The 23,296-nt window shown below is 39.7% G+C and overlaps 1 protein-coding gene across 1 annotated transcript in view; it reads left to right on the forward strand.

Annotated features, from left to right (window-relative positions):
• TAOK3 (TAO kinase 3) overlaps positions 1-23,296 on the forward strand; it is a 74,814-nt gene that overhangs the window by 43,969 nt on the left and 7,549 nt on the right. The window contains exons 8-12 of the mRNA XM_021703617.2: positions 6,348-6,584; positions 8,266-8,394; positions 12,305-12,508; positions 20,644-20,883; positions 22,344-22,556. Coding sequence (XP_021559292.1) covers positions 6,348-6,584; positions 8,266-8,394; positions 12,305-12,508; positions 20,644-20,883; positions 22,344-22,556 — 1,023 coding nt within the window. The remainder of the gene's footprint in view (positions 1-6,347; positions 6,585-8,265; positions 8,395-12,304; positions 12,509-20,643; positions 20,884-22,343; positions 22,557-23,296) is intronic.

Here is a 23,296-nt window from a genome sequence, read left to right on the forward strand (position 1 = left end):
CCAGAAGCAGGTTTTTGAATGTGAAACAAACATTATACCAAGTGGATTTTCCCCCTGTGAGACAGGTTCTCATCTTTTGTCACTTGCCACACCCTCATTCCCACATCATATATTCATGACCTCTCCTACCTCGTAGTAAGATGTTACTACTGCCGTACCACAATGATCTCATGCTTGCATTTGTATACTCACCCAGGGCTACTCTGTGTGCCTATCAGCCATCCCAGTCTTCTCTGTGATAGGCCACCTCAGGACTATAGGCAAAGTCCTTAGGAGCCCCTCTGAATCCTATAGGCTTCCTAGTACCCAGCCAGAGAATAGCTAAGATCAGTCTCTGATGGACGTTGGATTTGCTAAAAGGCTCCCTGTCCCTATATTAAGTTAAAAACTGAGTAGCTAATGGGCTGTTGCAGTAATCACTATAAAATAAGTTGTTTTATGTGGAAAACCTTCTCCAAATGTAATGCTTTGGGGGTCATGGTGGGATTGATGGAAGTTTATCAGAGGTCAGTGGTATTTGCATCTAGTGCTTGTTAAGAAAAAAGCACTAATAGAAGGGAACAGTGGTATGATGTTATATGTTCCATGTCTCACTTTGGACAATCTAATTATTGGTGTGGATATTTTAATGTATCTTATCAAGTACTACAGTTCTATTACCAATGTCGTGTTAAAGGCTAATTCCAGTAGTCCAATAGGAATATATAAATCAGGACACTGGAATATCAAAAAGAAATATCTAAATTTTAAAAGTATATCATGAATCTTAGTGCTTTTCATGGACCTCAGCTCAAAAGAAAAGGACTAAAGTTACTTAAATGACATAAAAGTAGGAGCAATATCATGGGAAAATGAAAGTCCAGTATAATGAATATCAAGTCATTGTTAAAACCTCTCTTCGCTTCCCATAGTTGGTAGCAATACTGTATTGACTTATTTATTTTGGTTTTACTCTTTACAATCTTCTAAATAGAAGTGCTAACATGACACAGAGTGATTCAAAAGTGAACAGCAAAAAGAAAAAAGAATTTAGAAATTATTTTTTCCAATTATTAGATAAATGAGTGTATATTTTTTTAAATGAGCGTATATTTTAAATAGACTTGCAAACTGACAAAAAAATTTTATAGTTCCTTAAATTTGTTTTATCAGCCTACCTCTTATGCATAAACCTAAAAGAGACCTAAATCTGTGGGATTTGCCCTTGGCATTTTTTCTACATTGTGCTTTTGAATGGGGTCATTGACAAGTGTATGCAGCCCATGGGTTACAGGCTTTTACTGCTTGATGTTTTTACCATTTTGGCACCTTAAAACAGATTTTTATGTTAATACGCACTGCTGCACAATTACATTTGTAACAAAGGAATAGCAAGGACCGTGAACCTTGATATCAAAGGTAACTCTGAGGAAACTTTAGAATTATGTAGAATTATGTATCTTTTTATTATAATCATAGAAGGGCAGCAATTCTTGACCTTATTTTGAAAAACTAGGAAAAGGAAGGGCATTTCATAGAACCTTTTTTATTTTATCCTTTCTTTTTCTTCTGTAAGAAAGTTCATATTGGACTGATTCATGATCTGGAGAAAGGAGTTGTTTATATAGTTCTTCAGAATTACTCACCTGCCTTATTGGGCCTTTGAGATGTGGCTCCCTTAAGTTTTTATTGTTGGTAAATGGAGATCTTAATATTTTAATTGGATTACTAACCCATGAGAGTGTTTTCAGCTGTTGTTATATCTGATGTCATTTCTTAAAATTTCATAATGTCCTGGATCATATGGTAGTTCCCATAGCAGATGTTAATATAAAGAGCACAAGCCCATATCTGTCAGACAATTCAGCTTTTGGCCTTATGAAGGAATTCTCACAGGAATGAGTGGTCTTACTACACAGGTGAATTTATGTTAGAGTACATATTGGCCCCGGGAGGACGGGGGAGCTCCTGGATGGCTCATTCGATAGAGCATATGACTCTTGATCGTGGGGTTGTGAGTTCAAGTGCCATGTTGGCTGTAGAGCCTACTTAAAAAAAAATACACGTTAGGGACGGGCATAAAAACTCTAAGTTTCTAATCTTTAGGAAAGCATGTAGACAAAAATGATTATTGTCCTATCCATGCAAATGTGGATTTTTTTTTTTACTTCTCTTTTACCACATTCAGTAGGAAAGCTCATATAAAAATGGAGTCTTCATTTCGATTTTAAAAATGCAACCTAATTTTCAGCTAATTGTGAAATTGGATACCTGAATGAGTTTGATAGACAAGCATAAAAATATTAGAGCCTCTGCAGTTAATGCTGTTTGACCCCTCATGAGCCCCACTGTTCTATTTCTAAAGGCTTGAAGATGTCTTCTCTTCCTGGATAGTATACCAGAGGATGCTTCTCAGAATATTTTGTAGCTCCTTTTTCCTTTTTCTTAGCTTCTTAATCTCACTAGGCTCATTACTGAGACTGTTTTTCACATATGCTGCCCGGTCTATATGCCCAACCCACATGACCGAACTCTCTCAATAAACATGTTGAATTAATGAATGAACAAATGAATGAACAAAGTCTCTTCCAGTCCTGCTATCACATGAGAATCTGGATTTGCAAGTGTACATTTCTAAGTGCTTCCTGCCAGTGTTTCTGTATAAGGAAAAATTGCCTGTTATCCATCATTACTTTTGGTATGAACTTAATATGTTTTTCCCTAGGTATTCTAAAGAGTGGAATGTGAAATTTCTAATGTCAAAACGTGACCCATTGTATTCTTTTTAAGAACTGGCTATAAATTTCATTTATTCTAAGAGTTGAGGTGGCCGGTTTTATCACATGCATTATTTTGATTCTTACACATAATTAATCTTGTAAGTTGGCTTTGATCTCTTAAGAGGGTAACATTATCAGCCACTATGCTCCTCTTTTATGTTCAGTAAGTTGCTTATTAGCCCTCTAGTGCAGTGCTCTGCACTTGGTAGACAGATAGTACACTTTGGATGTAGTCATGTGTTGTAGGTGCAAATTTTTGCCAGATTTAAATAAGGTGGAATGGGATGGCTGTAGAAACTTTCTGGGAAAAGTTCAGTCTTCCTTTATGGCTCTTAACTTTTATATATTACTCCAAGTATGTGAAATGGTTAATAATTCAAATTCAGAAATTATGCATACTTATTTTATAAGCCACAACCTGGATATAAGTACAGTTTTAATGTTAAACTTGCCCTTTCTCTTGGATCCACCCCTTCTGATCTATGTCCATATCACTGGCAATGCTTGGTGGAGGGAGAGACATACTGCTCAGATGCTGGCAGGACAAGGAAGGAAATCAACATATATCAAACATCCCCTGTGTGTCAGACACCTTGCTGAGCACAAGAGTTATCCCATCAGTGATCTCACTGTAGCAGTGGCTCCTCCTGAGAGCCGTCAGGAGGTAAAGTAATTTGCCCAAGGTCAGTAATACAGTAAGGGACAGAATGGGATTTGTGTCCAAGCAACCTAATGGGTGTGGCAAGATGCTACTGCCCACTTTCAGTTGATCACATTTTTGAGACTACCATTGTGAAAACTGCAGTCACTACATTTCTATAACTTTCTTCATTTTTAGACTTACTCAGTTTGTAGCTTAGACTCATTACTCTCTCCAGCTTTGACTTTTTTGGGGTGTTGATTCCCTCCATTGCTTAATAACAAAGTTTCATTCTGCCTTAGTGGGGTGAATTTCCTCAGGCAATTCAAGAACCATAGAACTTCAATTCAAATCCTGGGGTTTGTAAAAATTAAAGGGGTAAATTTCATGTGAAATTACGTTGTAAATCATAAAGCATGGTAAAATTTAAAATTATGAGCTCTTTTTTTATTCTCTTGACCAAATAGTGTATTTGTAAGACACAGTATAAACTTAAAACATGCAGGTGTATATAACTGTAGATAATAATATTTTTATGTCTTTCTAGTTAGACTTCATACATGAGTCATCTGGCCAGATTTTTATTTAAATTTGTTTACTTTGCTTGAGTATGGAATTATAAAACTCAGTATCTCTATATGTGCCTAAGAAGGCAATTAACATTGAAACGTAGAAAGTTTCGTTGCAACAAATTGAAGGTGATATTAGGAGTTTACAAAGGTGATTATCCAAATTATGGGAGGCATTAGGAGCAAAGTGTTTCTCCTGGAATTCAGTGATATACAATGATAGCATGTTGAGCTTTGTAATTCGTCTTTGCCACATACTTGTGTTGTCTGGTATGCAGTAGGACCACCCTTTTCACAGGGAGTCACCCTCCGGTTAGGATAGAAAATGTTCTTGACACAACTCATTTCCGCTTTACATTTAAGTGCCTGGTTTGGGAAATGGCTATCCTGAAACTATTTGACCACAAGCTAGTCAGACCTTCAGTGGCAAGCTTTAAATGTGTCATGATAGCTTTAGAGTGTGCCTTGTCTCAGCTTTGGAAATCTGATTAAAGAAGGAATACTAGCATAAGAAAAAATAAGTTTAGGGGTAAAATATATCTCAAATGCATTACCCCTAGAATGGACATTTTATTGCCATATTTGTATGAAAAACAAGTGAATTCAGAAAGGACTGAGTGGGATCCTTTCTGTTAATTGGAACTGTTTTCCCCTATAGTTGAACTTAAGGAAGGCACAAGCATGAGGAAGTGAAATATACACACATATTTCAAATGACTTCTTTCTTTCCTTTTATCATGAAATAAGTCCATTAAAAAGAAACATGATACTGTGATGACAAAATAGATTTCCTTTAGAGTGTTAGGTGCCCCTTTGGTGATACTGTCCTTTTTTTTGGTCTTGAAATATCTTCTGCTCTTATTCTTCATACTTTAAAGAGGATTGTCCTTTAGAAAAGAGAAATGAATATGAAACCTAGTGTTAGTTTCAGCTGGGAAGATTTCAAAGTTTGGCTAATGTTTAATGGTGTACTTTGATAATACTATCTGGTTACAGAATAGCACTCTCTTGATAGTAAGGACTCAGTCTGGTATGCAGGGACACCTTCTAAAAGGAGCAAAGAAACAAACTGTTCTTTGTACAAAATGCACTTTGACCCATAAACTGAAAATAGTAAAGAGAATTAATAGCAGCATGAAAATTTCTAGTAAAACTTGTTTGAGGGTGAGGTTGGGGAGAATTGGCTTATAGTAGATAGGAGTGACTAAATTACTTAAGGAAAAATAAAACTAAAGTTATAATTTTGTAATTAAATTTTTTTTCTAAAATAGGAAAGATGAGAATGAAGTGAGCAGAGAATCTCACAGGAAAATAAAGAGGGGTGATAAACTGAAGGAAGGAGTGGAAAATCAGAAAAGGTTTAATAGAAAGAAACAAAAGATGCCAAAATTTATATTTACAATCTTGAGTTTGTTGTATATTCACCTGAGAATGGGTTAAGGAAAAATTACTAAGAGAAGTAGCCATCTAAAAATCATAGAAATGCTTTCTCTTCTTGAGGAGAGCAAGTAAATGTATTATAATTTGTTAACATCTCTTCTGTGGAGAAGGGGAGGTGGGAGACAGAAGAGTTAAGAGAGTGCTCCATCTGTCTCCCTCTCACTCCCTCCTTTCACCCGCCACTGCCCTCTCTTCATATTAAGAATCAGAAATAAATATGGTTCAAACAACTTTAGGAAGATACTCAAAAATCCTATGACTGTTAGAGACATGATCTTTAAAAACAAGCAGTATGATATCATGCAGTGGTTCTCAACCAGAGGGATTTAGCCCCCTAAGGGACATTTGCCAATGTCTACAGACATTTTTGATTGTCTTGACTTAGGAGGTGTACTGGCATCTAGTGGGTAGGCCAGGGATGCTGCTAAATATCCTGCAATGCAAGGACAGTCCCCCAAAACAAAGAATTTTCTGGCTCATTGTCAATAGTGTTGACGTTGAGAAATCCTGGTGTAGTGGAGATAGATAGCATGGCTCTGGAACCAGACAGAAATGGGTCTGAATCCCAACTCTACCTCTTATTAGCTATGTGACCTTGAATATAGATACAATGATATGTCAAAAATAAGTAAATATGATTTGGCTGAATGAATAAATCAATTCCCTCAAGTCTCAATTTCTTCATCTATAAAATGGGGGTGGTAACACCTACCTCATTAATGAGTAAAATGAATGAGTGAATGAGATGGTTTTTAGGACTAGAGCTAAAGAATATAAAGAGCACCCAGCACAGTGCCTGGTACAGGTGAGCATTCAACAAATAGTAGGTAAATTGATGGTGGCAGTGATAGAATTATGCCAGAGGGCTCCTCTACTTTCCCTGAAAGTTTGTCTTCCCTGAATCTGGTTACCTGAGTTCTGTTCCCCAACCCCAATCAGGTTACACGACAGATCCATGAGCATGAGCAGGAGAACGAGTTGCGGGAACAGATGTCAGGTTATAAGCGGATGCGGCGCCAGCACCAGAAGCAGCTGATCGCCCTGGAGAACAAGCTGAAGGCTGAGATGGACGAGCACCGCCTCAAGCTACAGAAGGAGGTGGAGACGCATGCCAACAACTCGTCCATCGAGCTGGAGAAGCTGGCCAAGAAGCAAGTGGCTATCATAGAGAAGGAGGTCAGTGTGCATACACATGCCTTTGTGCTGTAACCAAGCCAGGCCTGTTTCAGTCAGTGGCATCACGTGAGCAAAAGACAGGAGTGCTGTGCTTTTTGGTGACAGAGGAACAATGTTGCTTTGGTGGTGGTAGTTGAGAGGGGCTAGGTTTTATGGGGCTACTTAAAATTGCCATTAAAAGTTAAAATAGTTACTGCAGGTGTATATTACATTCTTGTCTATTCAAATATGTTCTAAGAGCCAGTCCCTTGAGGGGGTCTGGGTGCAAATAAAAAGAAACAAGATGCTTCTATCCTGTGGAAACTTGCACAGTTCAGACCTGTTACCGTGCCTGCCACACCCACAGTCCTCTTCAAAAGAAAACTGCTCTACAAATAGTCTCTTTCAGTGGTGATAGTCCCTGTCTACAATTATTGGACTAGTAATGGGCACCTGACCAGCGGCAGCGAGTAATTAATCTGGCTATTGCTTGGATCTTCTAGGAGACATCTCTCTTCCCCATCTAGGTTCTAAACAGGAGAGGCTGAGGCAGACAGTGAGTCAAAATATTATCTTTATTACTGATAAGTGTTAGATGGGAGAAGTAATTCATGTCTGAAGGGAAATGCGCTAATAATATGTACAAAACTGAACAGACTTGCCTATCTAGGCTTTGGCAGTGCTAAACCAGTCGCCTTTCCTGCCATCCCCCCCCCCCCCCCACCCCCCCCCCCCGCCATGTAAGACTTACATAGTGTGGGAAAGCAGGGGTGAACGTGTGCTCCCTGGGGCTGGGGTGACTGGGGACAGAGTGCCAGGAGTGTTTCGGTAATTAAGCTCTCTCTCCACGTGGAAGGAAACATCAGAACTGCAGATGAAGCATTCCCCCAACAGCCATCAAGCTGTGAGGCAGCCTGGCATGAAAACGTCTGCCCAAACAGGGATGATATTGATTAAAGAAACCAGTCAGATACTTTCTTGAGGATTTGATTTGATAAATATGTAGAGAGAATTGTTCAAAATGGAAAAAGTATTGAAAATGGATGCTAAAGGTGAAAAGATTCATAAAGAGAACCGTGAAGCATAGATTCCCTCTGTCTCCGAAGCACCTCATCTTGCATATGTGTTGCATCTAATGGTCCCCAGAAGCTTAGATTTGGTCACTTGCAGGAGCCAGTGTTTATTGGGTTATCTTTTTTTTGGTCTGTGTTCTATCCATTTGGGAGACCCAAAAATGTCCCAGTGTCTGACTGTTGTGACTGTAGCAGGTGCCTAAGAAAACAAAATGTTATTAACCATTTAGAGTGAGATTCTGGGAATAAAACTGGCCACTCGTGGTTATTTATCCATTTTTGTAATTTAATCTGTGGGCTACCAACAATATGAAAAAAGTCCTTTATTAGAATCCTTAGTTCACTTTTCATCCCATGCATTTTTTGTGTGTTCAGTAAAACACGTGATGGCTTGCCTTCATATTTTTCCCATAATTGGGAAAGTATTTTTCAATGGTAAAAATTTTAAATTTTTTTAAGATACAAGAGAATCAGAACAGGTGTTTGCTTATTTTGTTTTTTATTAATTATTTGTTCAAAAAACACTACATTATTCAGCACTTATGGACTCTTTTCATGCATTGGAGGATATAGATAGCTGAATTCTGTGTGAAGAACAATTTATCCTAGATTGCATGTCATTTTTTCAGGCAAAGGTAGCTGCAGCAGATGAAAAGAAGTTCCAGCAACAGATCTTGGCCCAGCAGAAGAAAGATTTGACAACTTTCTTAGAAAGTCAGAAGAAGCAGTATAAGATTTGTAAGGAAAAAATAAAAGAGGTAAGAGTACCAATATTTGTCATCACTAAGTTGCCATTCGAATGGTTAGAACTTACAGGGCGCCTGACTGGCTCAGTTGGTGCAGCATGCAATTTTTGATCTTGGGTTATAAGTTCGAGCCCCATGTTGGGTGTAGGGATTACTTAAAAATGAAATCTTAAAAAAAAGAGGTTGGAACTTAAAATTGATTAATCTTACTTTGTAATCAATAGTCTAAACCACTGATTCTCAAACTTTATATCACCTGAAGTGCTTATTAAAATGGATTGCTAACTCACTAGAGTTAGATTTTCTGATTTTCTGATTCAGTGGGTCTGGGTGGAATTTGAAATTTGCATTTCTAACAAGTTCCCAAGTGATGCCGATGCTGCTGAATCAGGCATCAGATTTTAGGAACCATTGATTTAACTCTAAACCATTTTTGCCTACTTCCAGTTTATTCTTCAGCGACTTCAGCCAGAGTGATCTTTCCAAACCATAAGTCTCAGAGCATCTGGGTGGCTCAGTCAGTTGGGCATCCAGCTCTTGGTTTCAGCTTGGGTCATGATCTCAGGGTCCTGGGATCGAGCCCCATGTCAGGCTCTGTGCTCAGCAGATAGTCTGCTTGAGGATTCTCTCAGACTTCCTCTGCCCCTCTCCCTGAGCTCTCTCTCTCAAAAATAAATAAATCTTTAAAAAAACAAATAAACATAAGTCTCAGCATATCACCTCATGATTTTAACATTCATTGGCTTCCCATTGCTCTTAGGAGAGATCAAAATACTAGAAGTCCCTAAGTGACCTACTGTCAGCCTCTCCTTTAGTCTCACCTCACACCACTGTTCCCCCACCTGCTTACCCCACCCCTGACTCTGCTGCTTCTGCCACAGTGGTCACTGTTTGGTTCTTCAAATATATCAAATTCCACTTTTCTCCAAGGCCTTTGGAGAAGACTGTTTCTTCCTACTGTTTCTTCTACCAGGAAGAAACCCCTCCTTGTAAAACTTAGGATTGTTTATTAATACCTTAACTTGGGCTGCCTGGCTGGCTCCATCGGTAGAGCGTGTGACTCTTGATCCCAGAGTCATGACTTCAAGCCCTATATTGGAAATGGAGCCTACTTAAAAAAAACAACAACAACAACAACAAAAAAACCTTAAACATCATTTCCCAAGGGAAGCCTTTCCTGACTTCCTTAACCAAAACAGGTGCCTCTGGTTTCATAACACTAGTTTTCAATTATCCTTTTTTTTTTTTTTAAGTTATTTTGAGTTACCTATCCTACTAGCCAGTAAGTGATAAGGGCAGAGACCATGTCTTTTTTTTTTCTGCCAATGACTGTATCCCTGTGCCTGGTACATGTGAATCTCTGATAAATGAATGATTGATTCTTAGAAGTTTGGTTGAAGGCCACTAGTAGACATGGAGAGTCCTCCTAATGAACTGCAATTTGATCTGAAAGCTCAGATTTCTTCACTTCTCCCATCCGTGCTTATAGGTGAATTGCCTACCGTTCCCTAGACTTTCCTCCTCATAAGACTTAGGATTTCTTATTTCTAGACTACTGGTGTATTAAGGTTTAATAAAATTCAATATGGGCATGGTTTCAGTATGTGAAATCATTTATTTGAGCTCATATTCTAAGTTAACAATATGGAACTTATCAAGGTTCCTCTCCAATTCTTTTTTAATTAGGAAGTGAAAGCAAGTGGGTTGGGGTGAGCCTCAGGATTTTTAGTCCTGCCCAGATGAGCCACTGGTGATTGTTGGGACTGACAGAAATTTGCATTTAATCCACACTGCCTAAATGGGAAAAATCTCTGACACTATAAGGTCTAGAAAACCAGGCTGTAGGGCGAAATAGCCCAAATAAGAAGTTTAGTGTTCTATCCATTTTCTCTGAGTTATTGCTGGGACCTTATTGTTATGTCATAATAGAAAGATATTGCTGGATCACAGAGATAACATTGATTTTTCAATGAGAAATTTTGAAATGTTCCCAATTGCACTCACATTCTTATTTCTAAGTCCTTGTGTTTACTCATGCTCTATAGGCCACACTTTGTGACTGCAGCCATCATTTTGACCTTTTCTAACACCAAGGTATTTGGAGATTGCATGAACTCAACCTGTAGAAGATTCTCTCACAGAACAGCATTCGAGAATACCCACTCAGTCCTCCGGCATTTTTGGTACTCAGATTTATGAGTGCAGGAAACCACAGGCCTGAAATTTTAAGTCTCTCAACATGCTCATGAGGAAAAACAAGCCTAAACTCAGTTTGAGGTAGCCTCAGTAAGCCTTTCTGTGCAAAGCTAATACTACTCCTTATGAAGTAAAGCTTAGTTCTGACTATTTAAGGTGGCGTGTATATTTAGATATTGATATATTTAAAGGTATTGCCCTTGGAGTAACAAAACAATCTCCATTATCCCCATTATTTGATAGACAACAGGGATGTGGGCAAAACAGGATGATGGATCGTCCAGAAATAATTCATTCTTGATTTTGGGGTGAGTTTATATGGTCACATTTGAACTTGGGTGTGCAATGTAGTGGTTAATGCCAAGCCTAATAGTGAAGTCATGGCATCAAGAAATTAGTCACCCAGCCTTCCTGTTGTGATCCCAGCTTACTCCATGCTCGAAACAGCTTTCTCTCTTGTTGATTCTGATATTTCACTTAAGACTTCACTGGAACAGGAAAGTTGAAAGTTGATTTACAAGGACTTCTTGGCTAAGTGCAAAAATAAATAGTGAGTGATGTCCACATCACAAAACATTAAGTACAATAGGTGTTAGAATTTAAAGGAGATTTTCACTGAGTAGTTAACCAAATATTATAGGTCAAGCTTGTCAGTATGAACAAAAAAGAGTACACTGTACTTTCTCTAAAAAGGGTCTTACTTTCTCCATAAAGTAATATCATCTTAAGTGTTCTGAGTCTCTGCTTTCTTCTCTTTACCCATATAGTCTGTAATAATTATGAATTTTGTCCTTTTGGAAATATAGGTGGTTCATTTACCCTCTAATAGCAAATAAAGAATTGTTTCCTGATATTCGAACTAGTGCCATTTGCAGAGTTACCGCCTGTCTGTGAAATCTGTCCACTTCTCGCAGTCTTGTCTCCTTCACTCTGTTTTCCACGAAGCAACAAGAGTCATCTTTTTGAGATGCATCTCATTGTGTCACCCCCACATGTATAAAATCCTTGTCTCCTGTGCTACAGATCAATGTCCTTAACTTGGCCTGTAAGGCCTCTGATGGTCCTGCCTCATCTCATGTCACACTGCACCAAACAAACCCCTGGCCTGCTCGCTGTTCCTCGATCGCACCATGTTTCAATTAACCCACCTGAAGAGTTTAACACACTCTGTTTCCTCTACCCAGAGTATTCTCCCCTCCCCTTTCTCACTGGTTAGCTCCTATAGGTTTTTCCAATTTCAGCTTAGTTGTTACCAAGATCAAATATGTTCTTTTAAACATCCTTGTGGAACTAAGTACTTCACCTTCACAGAAGCTATCACAGTAATTTTCAGTTTGTTTCTGCAGTTCTTTAATTATTGCTTCTAGACTGTGAAACCCCATGATGGTGGTTATCACGTTCTTTTGCTGACCGCTGTATCCTTGTGCCTTGCACAGTACCTGTCACATGATAAGAATTCAGTAAGTGTGTGTTGATTGAATGAGTGAACCAATTATTTCCAAGGGGAGAAGCCAGAGACGTGGAAACTAACAAGCCTCCCTATCACTTATTACTCAGTCAATCAATAAACAAAAGTTGCGGGGCAGGGATATGCAGCACCAAGTCTTTGTCTTTACATTCTCAGTTGCTCTCCAAATAATTTAATCTACCATTGCAATAAACTATTAGTTCCTTTTACTTGATGACACCAGCATGTTGTTTTTTGTTTTGTTTTGGTTTTGTGAAGGAGATGAATGAGGACCATAGCACACCCAAGAAAGAAAAGCAAGAGCGGATATCCAAGCATAAAGAGAACTTGCAGCACACACAGGCTGAAGAGGAAGCCCACCTTCTCACCCAGCAGAGACTGTACTACGACAAAAACTGTCGTTTCTTCAAGCGGAAAATAATGATCAAGCGGCACGAGGTGGAGCAGCAGAACATTCGGGAGGTATTTATTTTGTTCATAACTATCATCACTGACTTATGGGACAAGAAGCTTTGTGAGGATCATGACTGTTCTGTCCATTCTTATATCCTTAACCTTTATGGTCTTTAGTGCAGTGCCTGACACAAAGTAGGTGTACAAAAGTAGCCAAGAAACGAATTTACCACTGAGAAGAAAGAGAAAACTCATTTACAGAATAAGGAATCAACATTTTCCAAATAAATGTAATAGACTTTTTTTTTTTTTTTTTTTTTAAAGATTTTATTTATTTATTTGAGACAGAGAGAATGAGAGAGACAGAGAGCACATGAGAGGGGGAAGGGTCAGAGGGAGAAGCAGGCTCCCTGCCGAGCAGGGAGCCCGATGCGGGACTCGATCCCGGGACTCCAGGATCATGACCTGAGCCGAAGGCAGTCGCTTAACCAACTGAGCCACCCAGGCGCCCCTGTAATAGACTTTTATTGAGCACCTATTATAAGCCTTATTATGCAGTTGAGAATCAAAAGATGTAGAATAGAGAATTTCTGCTGTCAGCCTACTTGGCAGACACTTGGGGTTTTGTGGCTCCATATGAAACACTAAGGAATAAAGTGATGCTCCACAATTAAGTCACTCATTCGTCCAGTGCCCCCTTAGTGCCAGGCACTGTGCTGGAGATGTGAGGGCTAGGGAGGGTCTATCCTTCCTGCCTTCAAACAGCCCTAAGTCTAAGAGGAGAAACAGACATGTAACAGACTAGCTACAGTGTAACATGTCAGGTAGATAGATATATAAATAAAGTGTCTTGGGCATGTAGTCATGAAAGGGCTTGGAGGACTCAGTGACTAATGAGAAGTTGAGTGTTTGGGGTGTACAAAGTGGAATATCAGGAAAAGGGTAATTAGAAACAGAATGCGGAGGACCTTTTTTGTTAAGGCGTATTATTTCAATTTTAGCCTGAAGGCAATTTCAATGGCTATAGGAGGTTTTTAAGCAGGGAGTGGAAGAGAGTTTTCTTTGAAAGAAGTAGTGGATCAGTGTGAAGGGAGGCTACAGCAGCAAGCAGCTAAGTACAGTAAGGTCAGCTAGGACATTCTTTCTCTAGTTCAACCTGGAAGAGGCAATGGGGAGAGATCAGATCTGAAGCAGAACTGACAATAATTCCGACCAAATGACATCAGAATTTCAGATGAGAGAGGAGTTCAAAATGACTTCAAAGTTTCTAATTTGGGAAATTGGATGAATAAGACATTATGCACTGAGATGAGGAGCACAGAATGTGACTCAGTTGCAGATACAAAATTCAGTAGGAAAACATTGTGACCTGGAGTAATCAGAGAAACCCTCATAAATGAACTAGCACATTGGTAAAAATATCAAAGTTTGCAAAAAGCCCAGTGTTAGCCTGCACGAGGGAAACAAGCACTAAAGACACATTTAATGGGAATGTGCATTGGTACAGTATAAGCTCTTTGGAGAGCAGTATTCAACTGGGAGGGAGAAGGAATGAAGAAAACTAAAATTTATCAAACACATGTAATGAGCCAGGCTCAGGCCCTTTATCTGTGTTGTCTCGTCTCATTGGAAGAGGGAGAAACTGCTGAACATTTATTTTTGAGCCAGGCAATAAGTGATATGGCTAAAATTTTACTTTAGAGAGATTAGCCCATTTTGGTTGGTGGTGATGCATAGATTGATTCGAGCATGCATTCTCAGTGGGGGCAATACTGCCCCTAGGGGAGTGAAAATGGGTTCTTTCCAGGGAGGGGTCTTAGATATTACAAAGCCTCAGGCCCCTCAAGGGCCACAGTACATAAACGGATATACAGTGTATCTGTGGTATTCACATTTCATGGATGTGGTTGATCAGGGGAGGGGGAAGTCTAGAAAGGCTTCTGAGGAAAATAAATAAATAAATAAAATGGGGCAAAAAGAGAAAAAGGTTGAGAAACATTGGTTTGGGGGAAGAAACTAGAAGCAAAGTAATCAGGTGGTAGGAAATAGGGTACAGACAAAGATGGTGGTGACAGCTGTCAGAGGTAAATTGGAAACATTTTGAATATAAAATAAACAGGACTTGGCATGCCATAGAATATGAGAGAAAAGACGAGGGTAGAATCAAAGTTATTTCTGGTGTTCAAGACTTGGTTACATGTAGATTTGTGCAGAAACAGAGAAGCTTAGACAGAGGTGTCGGTAAGAAACGGATTAATTCTGTACTAGACTGTTGTTGTTTGTTAGAAGGCAAAAAAGTCCAAATGAAGAAGTCCAGAAGCCATTTGGATATAAGATATTTGGGATTGTTTTCATCTGGCAATTATTATTGTTATTCTGATAGCACATATTTGGAAGAAGTCTAAGGCTAAGGGAACACTTACGCCAATAAAAACTGTAGAAGACAATTATTCCCCAAAAGTGATAGAAACTATATTTTTTACTTCATTAGTGTCAGGTTCTAACCAACACTTACATGGGTATTTTCCTGAAGAGTCTAAGTTTTTCGTTTTTATTTATGAGAACATTAAAGACAAACACAGAAAAATATATAGTTGAGTAGTGAAAGTTCTTGATAATCCCATTCCACCCAGTCTCTACCCTGACTGCCATTAATTTGGCATCCAGATTTCCAGATTTCCTTTTCCTTCTATATGTGTATACATACATTCAGTTTATATGTAACTTTAACTTTACAAAAATAAGATTACATTTGTATCAGTGGGTTTATTTGATTTGCAAGCCATCAGAACAAACACTGGCTGCCCAAGAATGGAAAGGAATTTATTGGAAGGATAGGGGTAGATGACAGAGCTGAAGACCCAAGCTGGAAAAGCAAATTCTGTGACCTAGAGAGCAAGAGCTGATGGACATTCCTCAGCATTGCCATTCGGATGTATTTCCTCCCACCACGTTTAATCTTTGTATCATTTCTGCTTGAGATTCAAATTCCTAGGGGAACGAGACCTTTATTGGGCAATGCGCTTGCTCCCTTACTCAGTACTCTCTGATTACAGATAGGGTGGAGGAGTTTTTCAAGCAAAAGAGGAGCCTGTTAACAAAAGAAGGGGAAATGGATACTGAACCTACAAAAACGTCCACTATACTGTTTTATAACTCTTCTCTTTTTCTCATTCACCATCCAGGACATACAGCTCTGTCTGGTTCTTTTTAACCATTAACAGTGAATTTTGTGTGTGTGGCTGTAAAATTATTTATTTAATGAAGTACTTCTCAGTGGTTATTTTGTTAATGTTTTACAGTATTACTAACAGTGGCACGGAGAGCATCTTTGTACGCAGATCTTTTTACACAGATACAAATATTTTGAGGACGTATGCTCAGAAGTGGAATTTTTGGGTCACAGTGTGTACATGTAAATTTTTAATAGATATTGCCAAATTGCCCTCTTGGGGTTTATACTCCCACCAACAAAGAGCACCTGTTTTTCTGTGTCTTTGCCAAAACTGAGTATGAGCAATCCTTTTAGTTAATGAAAACATTGAGAAGGCTCACCATAGACTGGGTTGAGCCTCTTCCTCTATCATCACTGCACACAGATGCTGGCTATTTTCTAACCAGTTATGAAACCAAGAACTGAAACTAAGAAAGCGTAAAATGTCATAGGCTAACGACATCTCCATTTAAAAGTTTGAGTTCTAGTTCTGACTCAGCCTCACTGGGCATGAGGACACAGTTTTTTACTTGAGCGAAATCAACTGCTTTTAAAGTCAGCAGCACTTGGGTTGTGATTGGGAAGGGTTGATCACGGGACACACCCTGGATTTTACTTGGGAGGTAGAGTCCTATAAAGTATAGTCATGTGTTCAGGGTCTGCAGCGTATGACAAGTACATAGGTTGTTGTTGTTGTTGTTGTTTTTAAGATTTTATTTATTTGTGAGAGAGAGAATGAGAGACAGAGAGCATGAGAGGGAAGAGGGTCAGAGGGAGAAGCAGACTCCCCGCTGAGCAGGGAGCCCGATGCGGGACTCGATCCCGGGACTCCAGGATCATGACCTGAGCCGAAGGCAGTCACTTAACCAACTGAGCCACCCAGGCGCCCAAGTACATAGGTTTTGACACTAAGCTGCCTCTCAGCTTTGGGGAGCTGTGCACAATGTGTGATGTGAGCTGAGGGAAAGGGGGCCCACATGGCCGTCATCTTCTCCTGCCTCCAGGGCATATAGACGTGGAGTGCACTGGTGAGCAAAAGCACCTATAGCATTATGTGCACTTTTGTTTTCGCTCAGCTCGTTTTATGAATTGGTCTAAGCTGAAGGTGTGCGTGAAGGTGCACTGCACATCGTGCCCACAGCTTGTACAGATGGAGCAGCACTGCGCCGTACCTCGCCAGAGCAGAGGGATTCTTCAGCATATTGTGTTACAGGCTGAAAAAAAGGCATAAAACAGGAAAATATAAACCATTCGTTGGGACATCTTTCAATGGAAACTGTTGAAAACTCCCAAACCTGAGTTTTAGACTCAGTTCTGCTTTACAGAAGTTGTATGATCTTAGGTTAGTCTCTCAATTCCCAAACATCTTACCATCCTATGGAAAAGGGGTAAGTCCTTGCAATGTGACCACCTCATAGGGCTGCAAGTGGGACTGAGGGAGATATTAAGAAATCACTTTTAAAAACTGAAAGCAGGGGCGCCTGGGTGGCTCAGTCAGCTAAGCGTCTGCCTTCGGCTCAGGTCATGATCCCGGGGTCCTGGGATCGAGTCCCTCATCGGGCTCCTTGCTCAGCGGGGAGCCTGCTTCTCTCTCTCCCTCTGCTGTGCCCCCTGCTTGTGTGCTCTCTCTCTCTCTCCCCCCCCCCGTCAAATAAATAAATAAAATCTTTAAAAAATAAAAATAAATAAAAACTGAAAGCACATTACACATATTTATGTAGGCACAGCAATAGGCTCATAGGGAGTCTAATAATAATAATAATAAAAATATAGGCAGTTTATCAACTTAACCACAGCAACTGAGATGTATGAATTAAAGGTAAAGGGAACAACTTAAAATTGTAACAGAAAAACAATTTCATTATCCTGTTTCTCTCACTTTTTTAATCATTTATGAAAAACTAGATTCAAGATATTATATGCCAGATGTTCACTTCTGAATGCAGAAGAATAATAATGATATGTTGATATGTTCTGAAGCATTGTCTCCTGGCCTTTCACCTCATTCTTCACAAGAATGGTAGTCCATGGTGTAGGTACTGTTATCCTCACTTTACACCTGAAAAAACTAAAATGTATATTAAAAGACTTGTCCAACATCATACACGACTGACTCACACCCTGAATATTTTTCTATTGCTTCTCAAACTTTAGTATGTATCAGAATTAGCTGGGTGGCATATTATTATGACCAGTCACTTGTAGCCAGGTAATTCTGATGCAGGTGTTCTGTGGACAGCATCCTGAAGCATCCCATTAAACATAAAGGAAAGTATTTGACTTCTTTTGAGAGTGTTGCTTGCTTTGTGTCTTTTATTTTTTTCCTCATAAGTTTCAGGGCTCTGGGCAGCCCAGACTAATTTTGGACTTCTCAGTTTAGGAAAGTATGTAATGAATAAATGCCCAATATTGGGAGACCTGGTACTCAAAGGTTAAAAATGATACAGTAATCTAGAAACAGGCCCTTTACCTATTTAAAAGCTTTCCATTAGGGCTTTTCTCTTGGTCATTGGCCTAGAATGGCTTTAGTCTCTGAGAAGGCCTCACCATCCTTTGGTGCCACCTAGGGGCCAGTTAGTGACTTTTAAAAGAAGACATTAGACGGTCAAGGTAGAGGAAAAGTAAAACAAGGGAAAGCAAAATGCAAGAGAGGGTGGGGGAAGGTGCTCTAGGAGATGATCTTGTCTCCTTAAATCTAAATTGCATATATACTTTGGATATTTCCCGACTAGAAGGGGCACCTGGGTGGCTCAGTCGTTAAGCGTCTGCCTTCTGCTCAGGTCATGATCCCAGGGTCCTGGGACCAAGCCCCACATCGGGCTCCCTGCTCAGCGGGGAGCCTGCTTCTCCCTCTCCAGCTTCCCCTGCTTGTGTTCCCTCTCTGTCAAATAAATAAATAAAATTTAAAAAAAAGAAAAAGAAAATAAGCTCCGTGAGGGGATGTACTGGTTCATGGCTCTATCCTTAGTGCCTACAACAGTGCCTGACACATAGGAAGTGCGCAACAAGTATTTGTTGAATGAATGGTTAGTGAATTGCTCCAATAACAGATGCTGTGCTGTTTAAAGGACTTCTCTTCAAATGGATAGAAGGCTCAAGTATGCAAGGTATTCTCAACAACACCAATATACAAATGTTACTGATATTTCTCCAAAAGTAAATGACTAGCGTTTTTTCCTGTAGTGGATGTCATCAGAGAAGAGAGGCCTTTTATTCTCACTGAAAGTCCAGCTCACAAGCTTTCTTCTTTCCTTGACCCTCTGTTGTTGTTGTTGTTTTAAGATTTTATTAACTTATTTGAGAGAGAGAGAGAACACAAGCTGGGGATAGAGGCAGAGGCAGAGGGAGAAGCAGACTCCTCACTGAGCAGGGAGCCCAAAGTGGGGCTTGATCCCAGTACCCTGAGATCAAGACCTGAGCCAAAAGCACATGCTTAACAGACTGAGCCACCCTGGTGCCCTTTTCCTTGACCTTCTTAATTAGTAGTAATACCACCCTTTTCAGAAATCTTACGGCATAAATTTTTACCTCTTTTATAGCACTTATCACTTTCAACCTTGTTCTTTCTTTTTTTTAATTTACACATATAACTTATTTCCTTGTGCTAATTAAGGTTCTTCTGTTTACATGTTACAGAAATTTATCTGGGCTAGTTTAAGCCAAAACCAGGGAATTTATTACAGAAATAGAGGAATGTTTCACAAAACCCAATAGCAGTAATACAGGTAGACCTACAGGAGAGCTTAGAACCAGTTTTGAACGTGGGCATCAGCATATTCCCTGCATGTCTGTCTTCTCCCTTTTTCATTCTTGTTCTGAAGCCCAGCTTTCTCTAATCCCCAGCCCACCCATGTAGTAGTGGATGGCTACCACATATGTAGTTTTTATATGCCCTCAGTTCCAGCCTCACATAGAAATTAACTGTCTCTGAATCCCAATTCCAAATTCTGAGGAGAGAAAATAGATTGATTCAGTCAGCTGGGAGCTGAGCATATAGTACTTCAATAAATGTCTAGTACAGTTCCCTATCAGAGTGTTAGCAAGTTCAGAACAGAATCATGGCTGAGTAAACATTTTTATGTACCCAGAGCACATGGTTCAGAAATTGGATATGGTGTGATTTAGGAAATATTCTTGAACTGGCCAGTGAAAAAATTTCACCCAACTACCTCTACTTTTTTTCTAGTTTTTTTTTTCTTTTCCCCCTTAAAGAAAGACAGACATGAGTAGAACTGAAAAGAACAGAATGATTCAATCTAGAAATGATCAAACAGACTAATGGAAAAAATGAAAGGGGAGAGATCTCATCTGCTTTTTCCTAGACTGCCCTTACTCTGAGATTTTAAAAAGCAGATAATTGGCCTACTTCTAATACATGCATAAACAGGGTTTTTCCCAGAAAACCAAAAACATTGCAGACAATGCCAGTTTAAGTCAATGATTTTCAACTCTGACTACATGTTATATTCACCTGAAGAACTCTTAAAAACAGTGATGTTATCCCTCCCCCGCCCCCCCCACCCCCACCCCGGGACAGTTATCAGAACTTCAGGTTGTAGGATTCAGGTATCTTGTGTTTGAAAAGGGTCCTCACATGAGGCCCATATTGAGAACCCCTGGCTTAACTGAAGAAACATTTTTATTTACGCCGGTGCATAAGGCCTCACCTAAGTAGGGTTCACAGCAGCTCTATGAGGTAAGAAGGGGTCAGATAGAATTAATCCCATTTTACAGATAGTGTAGTTGTGATGGCTGCAAAATCCCATTTTACAGATAGTGTACTTGCACATCTTGTAAGTGATGGACCCACAAACAGAACCTAAACCTCCAGGGATTGTTAATCTGATCTCATTAAGTCATGCTGCCAAGCACTAATGGGTTTAATTAAGAGACAGTAGTGCCATTCCTTGCCATCTTTCACTTAGTTGTGCATTCCTTCCAGTTCACCTCCAGTCATCTCTCTCCATTTGTCTTTTGTTCCTGAATGCAGGAACTAAATAAAAAGAGGACCCAGAAGGAGATGGAGCATGCCATGCTAATCCGGCACGACGAGTCCACCCGAGAGCTAGAGTACAGGCAGCTGCACACATTACAGAAGCTACGCATGGATCTGATCCGTCTACAGCACCAGACTGAACTGGAAAACCAGCTGGAGTACAATAAGAGGCGAGAAAGGGAACTGCACAGAAAGCATGTCATGGAACTTCGGCAACAGCCAAAAAACTTAAAGGTAAGAGGAAATTGAAGTGTTCCCCAATTGGTGCTCCAGGATACAGTTAGACCGGATCAGTAGTTCCTGCATTTGGATGATTGTCAGATTTGCCTGGGCAACTCTTCAAAATTACAAGTTGCTAGGCCCCGCACCTATTGAATCAGAATCTCTGGAAGTGAAGAACAATAGTCTGTATATAACAAACTCCTGAACAGATGTTACTTTGGAAAAACCATTGTATGGGATGACCTCCATTTTTGTGTCCATCATGCAGTTTCTCTGACCCCTTCATGACCTGCCCTCTTTAAAATTGTAATTTATGGACAAACAGCAGCCCATAGTTCTAATCCCAGGAAATTAGAAAGTTACCTAGCAGGTATATGGCAGATAAATTTCATCTGTTGTGCCAGATTATTGGTAGTAACTACTTTGAGGGCTGCTATATTGAGAAAGACTAAAGCCACATCCAAGCTTAGTAGGAAAGAGTATGATTTATTAGTGACATCTGTCGTGGGCATGGGAATCGGGAGTGAATCTACATGTGCCAGACATTTATTATCCCTGCACTAGAGATTGGCCAATTCCTTTGGCCCTCACTGTCTCTAGATAATTTTAGCTGACTGCTAATTCACAAGCTCTATGGACTAAGCCATTGCATATGTCAAGGGGTCGTTGTCCTTGTTGACACTGATAGGAGGCCAGCCTCAAATACACTGGCCATGTTCCTGTCTAGCCATATCCTAACCTGTCTAATTAGTGATCGCTGTCATCACAACTCCAAGCATTCATGAAATGCACACGTGACTCTGAGGCAACCTGATGAGTGCCTTTTGGACTTAATACAGCCTACCTCCTCCTTGCCAAAATGCGTATTTGATATTCTGCATGAAAGTATAACCTCTTCATGGGGGAAGAAATCTAAAATCACTTTTCCCTTTCCACTTGTGCTGAAATCCAATGGAAATGGGTTATGATGTGAGGTATTACCCAGATGTTCTCCTTTGTTGATTTGTCAAGGAAACGCAGAGCTGTGAGAGCCACCTTATATGTTGCCATCCCCTTTCTCACTTGGAAACACGGGTGGGGGAGGGAGGTGACCAAAAAAAATGGGGGAAAAAACTATAAGAAGTAGAAGACACTGAAGATTTTTACTAGGAAGCCATTAAAATAATGAACAACCTTTAACAAACTAAGCTTCATAATATTCTACAATCTGCTTAGAGTTGTGATCCTCTTGTAATAATTCATTTTTTAAAATCCACTGGTAGAGTCAAAGTTACTTCTTTTCATTTAATATAAGGCCAAAAGTATTGGTAGTTAACTCTTGTCTGTATTATTTTCATTATTACTGACTAGTAATGTGGGTCACTGCACCAAAAGACAACTGGTCCCAGTCCCTGCATTGTACTATTAGAATGGAAGGCTTTCTGTATTTACTAATGTGTCTTTATTTTCCTTTTGTCACTTTTTCTACACAGGCCATGGAAATGCAAATTAAAAAACAGTTTCAGGACACTTGCAAAGTACAGACCAAACAGTATAAAGCACTCAAGAATCACCAGTTGGAAGTTACTCCAAAGAATGAGCACAAAACAATCTTAAAGACACTGAAAGATGAGCAGACAAGAAAACTTGCCATTTTGGCAGAGCAGTATGAACAGAGTATAAATGAAATGATGGCCTCTCAAGCGGTAAGTGGTTAGGTTTGGTGCCACAGCTTCAAGAGCTTTGGGAATCAAGAAAATTCAAGATCAAGCCTTTTATTCCCAAGATGATTCTTGCACAAATTTAGGATATTGGTGTTTTTCTGCCCAAAGAACTGAGGAAGTGACGACGCTGAATAAAGCCAAGCCAATGTGGATACTTACTGGAGTGTGTCTTATAAGATGGAACTCAAGGAGTACCATGCTCAATCAGACCCGTGGCACATAGGGACTTTGAGGGCAAGATATGATAGATACCGCATATAATACCATGTTTTCACTCATCAAAGATGGCGCAACTAATGTCAGACACACAGACACATTCATTCAATAAACTTTTACTAAGCATCTGTGTTCAGCACTCTGCTGGGCTCAGAGATAGAGTAATAAGCTAGAGAGACAACAGTTGATCCCCATCTTCACACTTTTTGTTAGTCAAGCAAGGAGGTCAGAGAACTAAGCAATAAAAAAAAGCATAATAAATGCTTTGAAGTGGGAGGTGCGGTGGTGGGGGGTTGCTATGGGAGGATAAGTAAGAACATCTAATCTGGTCTAGGGAAAGCTTCCCAGCAAGAGCCAAGAAGCTTGAAGGAATGTACTGAAGTAAACAGCCTCCATGGAAAGGGACCTACATGGGCAAAGGTCCAGAATATGTGAAGTGTGCATTTGGGGCCTAAAAGAACTTTGGTGTGAGTCCAAATTTCAAGGAGGATTTTTGGGAGCCCAAA

The sequence above is a fragment of the Neomonachus schauinslandi genome, chromosome 14 (assembly GCF_002201575.2).
Source record: "Neomonachus schauinslandi chromosome 14, ASM220157v2, whole genome shotgun sequence".
NCBI classification, from domain to species: Eukaryota; Metazoa; Chordata; class Mammalia; order Carnivora; family Phocidae; genus Neomonachus; species Neomonachus schauinslandi.